This window comes from Cebus imitator, unplaced genomic scaffold (assembly GCF_001604975.1).
Source record: "Cebus imitator isolate Cc_AM_T3 unplaced genomic scaffold, Cebus_imitator-1.0 Scaffold10, whole genome shotgun sequence".
Taxonomy (NCBI): Eukaryota; Metazoa; Chordata; class Mammalia; order Primates; family Cebidae; genus Cebus; species Cebus imitator.
In genome coordinates, this window is record NW_016107325.1 from 6,244,443 (window position 1) to 6,259,382 (window position 14,940).

General features: G+C 35.9%; 1 protein-coding gene across 15 annotated transcripts in view; it reads left to right on the top strand.

Moving 5' to 3' along the window:
- SLC4A10 (solute carrier family 4 member 10) overlaps positions 1–14,940 on the top strand; it is a 364,848-nt gene that overhangs the window by 275,578 nt on the left and 74,330 nt on the right. For 14 of the 15 annotated variants that reach the window (XR_005203352.1, XM_037745609.1, XM_037745617.1 and 11 more), the window contains 5 exons: positions 1,470–1,616; positions 5,919–6,019; positions 8,993–9,167; positions 9,771–9,904; positions 10,627–10,872. Coding sequence is in view for 14 of the 15 variants with exons in the window: in XM_037745609.1 (XP_037601537.1) it covers positions 1,470–1,616; positions 5,919–6,019; positions 8,993–9,167; positions 9,771–9,904; positions 10,627–10,872 (803 nt within the window). In the remaining variant the exon portion in view is untranslated. The remainder of the gene's footprint in view (positions 1–1,469; positions 1,617–5,918; positions 6,020–8,992; positions 9,168–9,770; positions 9,905–10,626; positions 10,873–14,940) is intronic. The other variant, XM_037745626.1, reaches the window with a different exon arrangement.

Genomic DNA, 14,940 nt, shown 5'->3' on the forward strand with positions numbered 1-14,940 from the left:
GCTCATCATCACTGGTCATTAGAGAAATGCAAATCAAAACTACGTTGAGATACCATCTCACGCCAGTTAGAATGGCGATCATTAAAAAATCTGGAGACAGATGCTGGAGAGGATGTGAAGAAATAGGAACACTTTTACACTGTTGGTGGGAGTGTAAATTAGTTCAACCATTGTGGAAGACAGTGTGGCAATTCCTCAAGGACCTAGAAATAGAAATTCCATTTGACCCAGCAAATGGGTATATATCCAAAGGATTATAAATTGTTCTACTATAAGGACACATGCACACGAATGTTCATTGCAGCACAGTTTACAATAGCAAAGACCTGGAACCAACCCAAATGCCCATCAATGATAGACTGGACAGGGAAAATGTGGCACATATACACCATGGAATATTATGCAGCCATCAAAAATGATGTGTTCGTGTCCTTTGTAGAGACATGGATGAACCTGGAAACCATCATTGTCAGCAAACTGACACAAGAGCAGAAAATCAAATACCGCATGTTCTCACTTGTAGGTGGGTGTTGAACAATGAGAACACATGGACACAGGGAGGGGAGCACTACACACTGTGGTCTGTTGAGGGGAAATAGGGGAGGGACAGCAGGGGGTGGGGAGTTGGGGAGAGATAGCATGGGAAGAAATGCCAGATATAGGTGAAGAGGAGGAAGGCAGCAAATCACACTGCCACATGTGTACCTATGCAAAAATCTTGCATGTTCTTCACATGTACCCCAAATCCTAAAATGCAATAAAAAAAAGAAATTTGAGGGGCATACTCAACACATGTCACTTTTGCATCGTTGTAAAGTCGAAAGGTTGTAAGAGAAACCATAGAAAGTTGGAGGCCCTCCAAATACAGGAGGATATGCATAGGTTATATGCAAATACTGCCCCATTTTATATAAGGAACTCAAGTATCCATAGATTCTGGTATCTGCAAGAAGTCCTAGAACTGATCTCTGACAGATGCTGAGGAATGACTGTATATCCAGAAAATACTAACTTATAACCTTAGTATTATTTTCAAAATTGAAACAAAATTAACCTTTTAAATTAATTTATTTATGCCAGGGTATAAATACTGCCAAAATTTCCAACATATTTTATAAATTTTTATTTCTATTTTTAAGCAGAAGCTTCCTCTAGAAATTGGTTTTCCCACACATAAATAATTTTTGCCTAATTCTGGTTTAATGAGCTTTCTTTCATCCTCCTTTTTCTTTCCCTTACTCCTTCCCTCTGGAAGTTTCAACATTCATCCGACATCCTAAGAAAAATAGTTATCTGTATGGATCCATAAAATTATAATATTTTACTTTATAAACTTCTTTAGAGCCAGAGCTGTCTGTTTCTTAAAATTGTTATAATCATGTGGGAGATAACTGGGTTGAAAACACTGAACACATTAATATTTTATAATTATATGCAAACTATAAATAATATTTCTATTTCTTCTAAAGGTATTTCATGATGTTGCTTACAAAGCTAAAGATCGTAATGATTTGGTATCAGGGATTGATGAGTTCCTGGATCAGGTTACTGTTCTCCCTCCTGGAGAATGGGATCCAAGCATTCGAATAGAACCTCCCAAAAATGTTCCTTCCCAGGTATGTATATTTGAAGATATTCTTTGAAATTACATTATTTTGTTGTCTTTTAAATGCATGCTTTAAAATAGAATAACCCATCAAGAAGATACAAATGACTTAAATGATAGTCTCTAAGACAGAAGGAACATGAAGTTACAAGATCTTTCTTAATACTACCCAACACACCTCACTGAGAAACTTGGCAGTTTGATGATAACCTGCTAATCAAACAGTCCCATATGGCTGGAAAGATTTTAGCCCCTACTTAAAATATATTATACAAAAGGAAGATTTAAATTGTAATAACAATATAAAATATGACCTGAGAAAACCCCATTACTGTCTTTCTATGTTTCCATACATCATTTTGAAATTGGCAAACATTAGGAAAATTAAAAGACATGACTTAATCATATTATGTAGAAAACTCCATATAACTGCTAATAACAATAAATATTGGGAAGATTTAAAAATTATCATTCTTATATTTGCATGCTTTTGTGTATATGTATGATATAAAGATTTTAAAAATTTTGCTTATGAACATCTAATATGTATTTTACCCATCATACAATACAGAAAGATAGAAATATAAAGCATTACTCTTTTCTGAGTAATTCTTAAAATTACAGGCATGACTGTTAAGAGTGTTGACCAAATGTTTGTTAAGCTCACTCCTCATACTGCCACCTCTATGCCTGCTGAATCTGCCTCCCACAACCCTCCCAAGTTGTTACGTATTTAGTCTTGCCTTTGGCTCTTGCTCTGTGGAGTCCAGCCTGGCCTGACTCTGCTGCCCTATTCGAAGTGATAGCTGGTCTAATTGACCCAGCCTGGAATTCGAAATGTTTCTGCTTTGCCAGAGGTGGGCAAATGAGCAGCTGTACCACTCAACCATGAGTACTTGAAAAGGGTATGTCAATCTCACTGTCAATTTAAAGAAACCATACAGATACTTCATTTGTATATTTTCATTCTGAAGTCATTTTATAATTATTAAAGGCTACTTAGTTCCTTTTCTCAAAATTACCATTTTATGATTCTGTAACTGCTGCCAAATATTTCAGTTGATCTATTACTAAAATAAAAACAGTTGCTTATTAATTAATTGTAGGAGTTATAGATTGTCTCATTTCTGTACTTGTATACATCTTTGTATTAATGATATTAAAAGGAGCAATATAATGCTTCCTGAATATGTAGAAACTGTTTAATTAATGTTATTTGGAGAAATTCAGCAAAATATTAATACATTTGGAATGAGACTTTAAAATTCACTATACCAATTAGCTATTGAAACAATAAAGATGAAGGTAACTGTTTTTGAAAAAATCTTCTTTTTGAACAATAATGCTTTTGAGGCAAGCTGAGGGATGATGGGAGGCCAATTTTTTTTTTATGATTTTATGACACCATTTAAAATCAGAATTAATTATTGGATTCTGGGTATTGAGAGACAGTCGTAGAAAGAACATTGAATTAAGAATCAAAGCATCTAGGTTCTGCAATTATCTATTTGTATGACCTTAAATGAATGTTTTAACCCATCCATTGATGTTATGTATCAGCACTGTCCAAAGGAGTTTTCTGCAATAGTGAAAGTGTTCTATATCTATGCTGTCTAGTAATCAAGCCACTAGCAAGCATTAGAAATGTTGGTACTGCAACTAATGGACAAAATTTTTCATTTTAATTACCTTCAATGTAAATAGACATATGTAGTTTCTGGCTATCATATTAGACAGCAGAGTTCTATACAACAAATTTGAATTAGAGATATGCTCTGTGCTTCTTTTCAACATTCATGTTTTAAAGATGTATGTTGTAATTGAACAAAAGATAGCATAAGGCTATGTTTTCTATTAGATGGAGTAAAATGAGTTAATATATATTAAATATTCTGACCTCATACTCATTCAAATAATATTTTCACCATTGGGATAATTTCCATGTTTTTTATTCATTTGAAATGTGAAAATCCAAACATTTTAAATATTCTCTTCCTTACAGTTAAGAGTAACCTGTCACCTCAAGGGATAACCCTGAAAATATTCATTAGAACTTTGCATCAGTCATTAAAATCACCTCCTTTTGTGTACTTTCAACTTATTTGCTCTTCTCTTATGTCATGTACTTGCTTGTCAAAACCACAACCCTGTGAGAATCCAACACTTTACTCTATACTACACTGACAAAGCTGAAGTTGAGGGAAAGCATGTAACTATACCGACTGGTGTCACATAAATTCATGACCGCATACCTCAAGTGAGCCCTCCGTGTTGCAAGTTCATCTACACTTTCTAGTCCAATCATTCTTACTTGATGACTATTTCACACTGAGTCTTCTCTCCTCAAACCTTCAGCACGTGCTTTCTGACCCTCACTCTCATATGCTGATGTGTCTTTTACTTCCCTGAGAAATTTAACACAATTAAAAAAGAACTTCTATAGATTGCTACCATCATACCTACCCATCTGTCAGCATCTGCATCCACATACTCTGCCTTCCTGTTTATTATTAATGAACTAGCCAAAGCCAGCCTTCTCCTTGTGCACTAGAAAGAGCCTATCTCTTCACATCTACTCAAGAGCACAACTCTACTGATTCTCCTCTTTCTCTTCTATATCATCAAGTCTTGCTCTGTATTTTACCGCTTTTATTAGCATACAACATACTATTAAATTTACCAATCTTAAATAAAAGAACTCTCTTGATACCACTGCCCAGTCTGCCACTATTCTTATTCCCTTTTGCAACAAAATGCCACAGAAGAGTTCTCTATGTTACTTGCCTCCAGTTACCCTCCAATTCTCTTTTGACACTCACTCTCAGAGGCTTTTGCCCCTACTACTTCACTAAAATTTGTATGTGAACAATGATCTCCACAATGCTAAGTCCTGTGGTCAATTCTCAGCCTGCATTTCATCTAACCTGTCAATGAGCAACATTTAAGAGTTGATGACTTGCTTTTCCTTAATACTTGGCTCCCAAAACATCACCTTCTGTTAGTTTTGCCATTGTAAAACAGAGTTAATTTATTTAGTCAGTAGTATTCTCGCTGAAGACCACATAATAAAACTTGTTTTATGAGACTTGTGAAAGCCGTGAATTGTTTTCCTAGGTGATTGGGAAGTAGGTATTGAGGGCAACTTTTAAATCCCTTTATTAATGTAACCTATTTACCTGTAAAGACAGTTCCTTCATCAGTTGATAGATACTTCTCTTTTGTCTTTGAACTTCAGTCTTAGTGTGTTCATCCATATTCCTGGGAAAATTGTTAGAATATTAAGCAATAAATTTTCTTATATTGTGTATTTTTCAAAACCTTTTTTTCATGTTTTAATCCTGTATCATTCTACCTAAATGTCTCATTGCATGTGAGATCAGTTGATGGGTCACTTTTGTTCTTCATGTTTACACTAATTCTATTTTGGAACGGTGGTCAAGTAAAAATCTTAATTGTACCACTTATGATTTTTCCTATTATCCTTTGAAGTGCTTTTGAACACATTGGTGTGCTCTAAGGTCACCACAGGTAGGATTTTAAATAGAATTTTCCGATTTTTAAAAAAATCATTGTCATCAACAAAAGTGAATTGAATAGACCTATGGGAAAACAGCAGTTACCTGAATCTCCACTAATTTCTTATTGGTTAAATTAGCAACCTCCTTTTACAATAGTCTTTGATGCTCTATAAGTTAGAAAGACCCATATTGTAAACTACTGGGTAGAAAGATACAAACTGGAATCACAGAGGTAAATATACTTTAAAAAATAGTGATAATAGTTACTGTTTGTTAAACAGTTAAACTACGCTAGGCATATAACAGCACCATAACTAACACTTCCTCATTCCAACCTACCTGCGTCCTGGTCTCTCTCTTTCCCCTGCCCTTATTTCATTTTTCTTCATAGCTCCCATCTGTACCTGATATTATAAAGTTATTGTCTCTTTTCACCAATAGAATGCTTTTTCTTGCCCACCTTTGCAGCTCTAGCATTTATTACAATGAATGGCACACACTAGGCACTAGGCACTCAGTAAATATTAGTTGAAAGAATTAGTAAGTGCCCATCACCTCATTTAATTCTCTTAGCCATACTATATGATAGATACTGTTGTTACCCTGAGTTATCGGAGGATGAAACTAACACTTTAAAAGGTTAGATAATTTCCCAGAGGTCAAATAACAAATAAGTACAGAGCCTGGGTTCTTGGCCATTGTACATACTGCCTCAAGGAAAACAAACTGTTATTTACAATTAACACCTGAAACTAAAACAAAACAAAACACACAAACAAAGAAACTCTCCACAGGAGAAGAGGAAGATACCTGCTGTACCAAATGGAACAGCAGCTCATGGGGAAGCAGAGCCCCACGGAGGACATAGTGGACCTGAACTCCAGCGAACTGGAAGGTTAGTGAAAATCACTTCTATGGACTTCAAGGACCAAATGACATACCATTCTTCTCTGTCAGGAATTGCTATTTTGGGATCTAATTTATTTTATACTTTTAATACCTGCTTTTTGAGAGTGAAAATGCCAATTAGTTTGATTTCTCTGAAGTTACTAATGATTGTTATGACTGTTAAACTAAAACAGTGGATACACCCTTTCATTATACCTACCTAGTCTCTCATTTTGCTGTGCATAAAATGCATTCCCAGATTCTGAGAATGAGAAGAAAAACCGTCAATTGACCCTTACAAAAGAACCCATTGAAAGCTTCAGGTTCGGGATAGAAATAAGACTAAATACCAACGCAGTCTTGTAGGCTCTATCTCATTAAATGCAAGTAGGATGTATATAATGGTATTTTTTTTATGGCTATGATTTGAAACAGCTATATAATTTATTTTTCTAATCACACATCTTTGAAGAGATAAAAGCTTCAATTTATTTCTTAAAATGGTGCTTTATGGTTTTTTGACAGCTTGTCTCTCTCTAAGCAATGTGTGAGCAGAAAATCAGAAACCCTTGGGTGGGTCTCTCTTCAGGGAATATGTGTGTATAGCCTCCATTATAATTAAAGGCAGTTGCAAAGGCTTTGCAGGACTGGTGCTCCCCTCCCCTCAAGGCCGTTTCCTGTACTGCTTGCAATGTGTCCTCTAAGCTGACTTTCCAGTTCCTGAGCACTCTCCATTTTAATTCTGTGTTCTTTCCCTTTATCTATGTGTTGTCTCTGAGGAAATGTCTTTTAATGTCTTCCTCAGGCTTGATACCTAATTTGAGATGGTTTAAACAATTTTTTCCTTTTCCCTTCACTGGAAGCTTTGTTACTCATTCTGTTTGCTTTCATACTTTCAAATGCTGTCTTTTTATTTTTGGTGTTTTTTTTTTTTTTTTCTTTTTTTTTTTTTTTGTTCTCGTTCTCAGGTATAACATGCCACATCGCTTAGATTTTTTTCGAAGTTCACTTTTCCTTACTGCTTCCTAAATCCTCCCAGGTCACCAATATCCGGTATCTTCGCTTCTCCAGAGTTCTTCCACAGATTCTGTTGCTGACATGACTTGAAGTATCCATTACTCATCTGCTCTCCTGGAGTTGCTGGTGTACATCTGGGCTGCTCTTGCACTGTTCTCTGTAATGAACTCCCACTTCCGGATTTAGATTTTTACTGCTGAAAGCACATTTATTACACAGTACTATAACAACTATTCAGACTAATGTATGCTCTAATAAGTAATTGATTAGAATCAATGGTCTAATATAAAGTGGTATCAAAACTATAAATATTAATTACTAATTTATAGCTCATAACCACCACAAATTCTTTTTGGGATTAGGTGGGATATAAATCATAAATGAATGCATAAATAGACTGGTAGGGTAAATCTGTTTTGAATTGTGACTTTAATAAGATAAATTATTCAGAAATGATCCCAAAAATAAAAAAATGTGCATATGTTTTACCAAACATGGGTAGAGAAGCCTAAGATCATCTTTGTGTACAAATATTTCACAGGTTCTCTGCAAGCTTCTCTGAGTTTCAAATGTCCTTTTATTCAATTGAAGTTTCATTCTTCTCAACCCTCTCCTACTCCATAGCTCTTTCATGGAAGCAATACAGGAAAACATAGTGATCCTATACCTGCATAATAGTAGGTTAGTTATTAATTGGTAACTATTACAGATAAATCAGATCAGGGAAATTAGTTGGTAAAATATTTTAATTATTCATAATATGTACATCTTTCATTTAAAAGGCCAGCAGAATTTATTTCTAAAAAGAACAATCCTTTCTGAAGTGATTCTAGGACTGCCAAGTGAATATTCCTATACATAAAATAAGTAAGAAAAATTTAACAGTTTTATATGGTCTGAGTATACTCAGCATGCTGGCAGTATATTGGAATATAATAAGTTTTTTCACCGTTAACATTAACCTTCCTGTAGGAACGTACTCATAGTCTTATTCATTTTGCTATCCACATTATTATTCCATGGAGCAAAACAACTTACAGTGGCCAAATGTTAAGTCTTCATATTGTTATTAAATGTTCATAAAATGAGAATACTTACTTATTAATGTTCTCATTTCTAATAGATGAAAAAGCTCTCAAATTTTAAGCATCATTTTATGGTTTAATACATTTCTCCCCCCAAAAATTTCTTTTTCAAGTGTTTCAACATGATTTTGAATATATTTGGAGTAAATGAATTTATACCAAGTGAAGTCACTATTGTCTTGTGAATCACAGATGTTGGGATATGTTAATACAATAGTGGATCAAAATTACATTTATCTAGTTGATTATTATAAAGACTCCCGTCTAGTTTTCTAAAAATGAAAACAGCCCTGGAACCTATCTGTCTCTACTAAGTATTGCTGCCATCCAAAAGGACATTTGGATGTTTTCCTGCAACAATATCAAGTGAGGGATTTTTGTTTGTTTGTTTTTTGGCAGAGAGAGTAGGTAACTGGAGCCATGGTTAAACATTGCTTTTTCTCTGTAGGGTGATGCTCACTACTGGAGTATACAAAAGTCAGTTAACCCTCCCTCCCTCACTTCCTGCTATGCCAAATGGAATTAAACATTTAGAAAACCTGCCAATGATTGAGGGTCGTAGGCCTGAGTTTAGGAGGAGTAGGTTGATGTAGAAATGTTACAGAGATTAGAGTAATCCTTGAATCTCATTATTTGGATTATGATTGGTGAATAGCTCTGAACCTTGTTTAAGAGAACCTGGGATTTTTGGTGGTGGACACGATATTGGGTTAGGAATTGAAGTAACGCATTATAACGCAATGCAGCAGGTTAATGTGGGTCTCACCTCTGCTGATGGAAAACGTATACTGTCACCTGGCAACAAAGCAAATGAGCATTTTGAGTTGTGTGTTTTTTTATATTTGGGTTTCACTATTGTGTTTTCCCCCCTGTCTTAGGATTTTTGGGGGACTTATTTTAGATATCAAAAGAAAAGCTCCATACTTCTGGAGTGACTTCAGAGATGCTTTCAGCCTGCAGTGCTTAGCATCTTTTCTGTTTCTCTACTGCGCGTGTATGTCTCCTGTCATCACCTTTGGAGGACTGCTGGGAGAAGCAACTGAAGGGCGCATAGTATGTATTATGCTTTTCTCTGAACTTTGAAACATAATCCATTTTTAAGATTCCCAGTTAGATTAAGTGAGCACTTAATTTTGGATTCTTTTATCAGGAGAGATTTGAGATGTGATCTGGCAGATAAACTTTGTATGAATTTCCTGGATGGCTATGGCTAGTGAGACTTGCAATCTGGGAGTGGAATGTCTCAGAATGACCAGTTCGGAGTCTTATAAAAGGTTCTCATCTCATGCCTTGCCCTCGGCCCCCCAATCCTAAGCTAGGCTAAGGTTCAGTTCTTATCTCACAAGAGATCCATTTTCTATATACCTGGGCCATGTTTCTATCCAGACACTAATCCTAAATACATCTAAACCTTTTGTAAGGTAACAGAAACGTGAGATAGGAAAGTGAAGAAAACACCCCCACCTTTGTTACTGTACATTTTCTCCTTGCTGTTGGCCCCTTTAGTCAGCCTCCCACCCCATGTCTTGCCCAGGGTTGTTAGGCTTTTCATAGTGAAGGAGAAAGCACATATCCATGTATTTTAAATGTCTTCTCCCTAGCTACAATGGCTGCCTGTACAGCTTAGGTAACTGAACCATTTATATCTCTACACAGAGTGCAATTGAATCTCTCTTTGGAGCATCCATGACTGGGATAGCCTATTCTCTCTTTGGTGGACAGCCTCTTACCATATTAGGCAGTACAGGACCAGTTTTGGTGTTTGAAAAGATTTTGTTTAAATTTTGCAAGTAAGTGTTATGTACTTTTTGGCCCTTAGCTCCCTACTTTTTTCTTAACTATATTTATACTCCTCCCAACATCACTTTTGGAGACCTGTTGGTAGAGACAGAATTGCCTGATTTGATTCAGTTTGTCCTTTTTGCTTTGTCATGGGAATAGAGGAAAAGTAAAAGATTTGTGTATATTGTTATGTAATATTTTTTAAAAGTAAAACACCAGTTTTAAGCACTGAGAAATCTCTTTTAATTGTGTCCCTTTAGACCAGTGGTCCCCAACCATTTTGGCACCAAGAACCGGTTTCATGGAAGACAATTTTTCCACAAGAGGTTGGGGGGATGGTTTTGAAAGGAAACTGTTCTACCTCGGATCATCAGGCATTAGATTCTCCTAAGGAGCATACAACCTAGGTCCCTCACATGCACAGGTCACAATAGGGTTTGTGCTTCTGTGAGAATCTAATGTCACCACTGATCTGACAGGAGGCAGAGCTCAGGCGGTAATTAATGCTCACTTGCCTGCCACTCACCTCCTGCTGTGCAACCCAGTTCCTAACAGGCAACGGACCAGGTGCTGGGGACCCCTGCTTTAGACAGTCTTGAGTTTAGATACTCATGGGATGTGAAGCTTATTTACTTTCACTTCCTGAATGAGGTTTATTTTCATTTGCTTAAAATGGAGCAAGCTGTTAAATGACCTTCTTTTCACTGTTCTTTCCTTTTCCTCCTCCCAGAGAGTATGGGTTGTCATACCTATCTTTAAGAGCTAGCATTGGACTTTGGACTGCAACTCTGTGTATCATACTTGTGGCCACTGATGCTAGTTCCCTTGTCTGCTACATCACTCGGTTTACTGAAGAAGCTTTTGCTTCCCTGATTTGCATCATTTTCATTTATGAGGCCCTGGAGAAGTTGTTTGAACTCAGTGAAGCATATCCAATCAACATGCATAATGATCTGGAACTGCTGACACAATACTCGTAAGTACCATTTCCCCTCCTGGCCTTGGGGCTTTTCTTTTTACAAATGTTGCTATTGTTACAAGAAATATGAAGAAGTTACTCAGCAGAGAATGTGCCTTCAATTGATTCATGACCTAAATCCTGACTCTCAGGGTTGAACAGAATTTTAAAAGTATTTAATCAGCCACTCATCTGTTACTTGCATTCTTATTATACCATCTCTGCCAAGAGTATCTTTCTAAAGTTCTATTTGTCTAGTGTTCTCTAAAATAGGTAGATAAGGAACCAAGTCCATCATAATTATATGAATTTTGCTTTAGGAAAATATATGTTATTTTGGTGTTATTTCAGGGTCTTTTAAATTTATAATAATCCAAAGAAACATAGTAATGAAAATATAAGATTTCAAATTTAGAGCAGTAAGGTAAAATAAACTTACTGGGTCTAAATCTTACTAGCTTTATGTTTGAAAGTGTGATAAAAACATAAATCACTGAATGAAAATTTAATTTTGGTTTTGGCACTTGTGATATTTGTGATGGAAATATTCAGGTATTACTTGTTGAAGGTGATGTTAAGGTCTAGGATTAAAGATGTGATTGGATCTATTGCTCCTTCTAGTTTTGATATGTCAGCAGTCTGGAATGTCTCTAAGGCTTTGTCTGCATATATGTGTGGCCTTTAAATGACCCCATTATTTAATATTAGAACTTTTTGTTGTGTTTGTATACAGTTTTTTATACTGCAGATATCTGAAGCAATATGTTCTTAGAAGACAGTTACAATCTCTGCATCAACCACCAGCAACCACCAATGCTTTCCCTATAAACCACTTAGATATGGCCTTGAACCTTTTTAATATTTTTAATCCTTATTTACCATTAGAAGTTTAAATTGTTGAAATCAGACCAAAATAGCACAATGTTATAATGTTGTTAAGAAAGATGTAATGATACAATGTTGAAAATAATGTGTTCATACTTTTATTTTATATTTAGAGATAACTTTCAACAGTGGACACCTGTTTTGGATAAGAAAAAATCAAAATGGAAATACAAAATAGCTTTCCCAATAAAAGAAAATAGTGAGAATGTTGTGAACAGGGCTAAGAAGAGACTGAGCATAGGTGTCAGGGACGCTCAGAAAACAGGCAGATGGAAAGAACAATTTGATCAGAACCAGGGATTAACATTGGTACATGCCTGTTCATTTATCCTTGCTTGAAAGAGAATCTTGCTGAATTTGGATATCTTTGCTGGAAATAAATAAATAAAAACAAGAAGTAGGCATCAGAAAAGGAGAAAACTGTGGATAATGTCAGATCACAGAAAGCAAGGAACAAGAAATGTATCAAAAAGTCTTTAGAGAGGATAGTGGCATGGACATCAAACAGAATAAGGAAAAGCATTTGAAAAGAGATACTTGATAGCTTTAAAAAATGGTATTGGGTTTGGAGAGGAGGCAGAATGGGAAGCTAGTTTACAAAAAACTAACAAAGAAGTAGGTGAACGAAATGGAGAAAGCTACACAGGCCACTTTGTGTCAAAGAAAGTGGGAAGGGCCGGGCGCGGTGGCTCACGCCTGTAATCCCAGCACTTTGGGAGGCCGAGGCGGGTGGATCATGAGGTCAAGAGATCGAGACCATCCTGGTCAACATGGTGAAACCCTGTCTCTACTAAAAATACAAAAAATTAGCTGGGCATGGTGGCGCGTGCCTGTAATCCCAGCTACTCAGGAGGCTGAGGCAGGAGAATTGCCTGAACCCAGGAGGCGGAGGTCGCGGTGAGCCGAGATCGCGGCATTGCACTCCAGCCTGGGTAAGGAGAGCGAAACTCAGTCTCAAAAAAAAAAAAAAAAAAAAAGAAAGAAAGTGGGAAACAGAATGCCTTTTGAGGAGGGTAATGAAATCATAAGAGTGACAATTTGTGATAGCAAAGATCTATGCATGTTTGAAATGGGAAAATAGAAACTGAGGAAAGGGAGACAGCAATGATGAAGAGAGAGTAGATAAACACGGGACTGCAACTTCCCAGAAGTCAAAAAATGATGAGATCAAGGGGTTAAGTAAGGCAAAAGCTCAGAGGATAATTTGAAAGCTAAAGTAGCTTTATGTGGCCATGATCCCTGCCTGTCATGGTGATCAAGAGGAGTGGCAGAGGTCCTGACTTTCTCCACGTTTCCATCTCTGCTTTTAAAAAGTAATCCCTACAAGTTTAAGTTTCATTTGGATCAGTCTAAATTAGGATCTAAAACCTAATTCTTTCAAGGGTAAACATGAATGTGTGCTGATGACTGTGTTCCATTGCTCAAGTGCCCTTCTCAACCCATATTAGGGAAGTAGAAGGGATGGAATAACTGATTCATCCTGATGGGCATGAGGTTTTAGTACCACCTGGCACCTGAAATGGGTGTGTGTGACAGAAACAGTGATGGTCTCCATGGGAAACAGGGTCTAACTAGATATTCTCGCTGCACTGATTCTTCATTCCAGTTGTTAAGCCCTTACTGCCTGGCTTCCAGTACCACTTACACTGTGTACATGAATCTGATCAAATATTCCCATCACTTGCTCCTTGGAGAAGCAAAATCAATCTTTTTATGTTGTGCCTAGAATGTATATATTTATTAGTGTACTTTTAATTTTGTGCATTAAAGAAAATAATGTTATTACTGATAACTGCTATTTTAATGTATTTTATAATCTCACACTTTTTTGTACAAAACATTTACTTTGCCCATGAAGTCCAGATGACACTTTTAGTGGCTTTCTTGTTACTGTGACCTTTTCACACTAAATCAGTGTCATTTATAATGCCCACCTAATGTTTTCTACTTTAGATGTTGCTTGCCTCATATTTATCATGAGATGTTATGCAGGTTCATTAGAAAAATTCCTAGAAAATATTATAGCTAGAACATAATATATCTGAGATTGCAATCATCACAAACTGAATATGCCTATAATGTACATATTCATTTGGATACAAAATATTTGAAAAAAGTCATCATGTTTAAGATTTATATTCCAGTTATTTTTCATACTTAGCCTCTTATAATCAGATTTCCTTAAATTCATAGTTTGTCAACCAAATGACAAAATGTCTTTGACTTTTTAAAGACATACCTAGCTTCTCTGTCATCCTAACCTTGTAATATAGTAATATGCAGACCTTATATTTGAAAATATGAGCTTTTCTTTCATTGTGCCAAGATCAAGTGTCAAGATAATCTATTTAGTTTTGAGAATATATACATTACACCAGACAATCCAGCTGAATATGCCAAGTTAGCAATAAGTAACAAGTTTATGGGAATAATCTTTTCTTGGTGGCTTTGATTTTAAGAAATGGCAAAAATAGAATGAAATGTTTTGCCTGCATAAGATGAAATGTTTCTTCATAGATTGAGAATAATAAAGTTTTCAAAGACAGCTAGCTAAAGAAAAATTGAGAATGTAGTTATTAATGTTTTGCAATTGATTGGATCAAAGCAGTATGTAGGATCTGATTATCTCTGTAGTTTCTGATACATATGTAGACTAGAGTGAAACAAAATATAATGATTACCAAGCTGTTGAATGAGTGTTCTCATTAACAGGTTATGAAAATTCTTTTGTTTTTTTTTTCTTTTTTGTTTCTCCAACATCCAGTCCTTTACAAACCTCAGGATAGTGATCAGTTTTGAATAAATGTTATTTACTGGCTGATAAACTCACAGAATATCTTCTTTCTGATCTCCTCAACTAGATCTGAACCTCTTTTCAAGTTGAAAACATGTAACAATGAGAATTTCACTCTCACTGTCCCTGATTTTTCCCCCCATAGTCCCAGCACAATACTGTAAACATGGTTAAGTGATACTTAATGTATACTGACTAAGGGAACATATTGTTAAATAATTGACATTACTTGGCCAATCTTGTTTGTTACGTAAAGAAAATAGTGCTTGTCTTTGGGAGGCCAAGGCGAGTTGGATCACGAGGTAAAGAGATCGAGACCATCCTGGCCAACATGGTGAAACCCCATCTCTACTAAAAATACAAAAAATTAGCCGGGCATGGTGGCACATGCCTGTAATCCCAGCTAC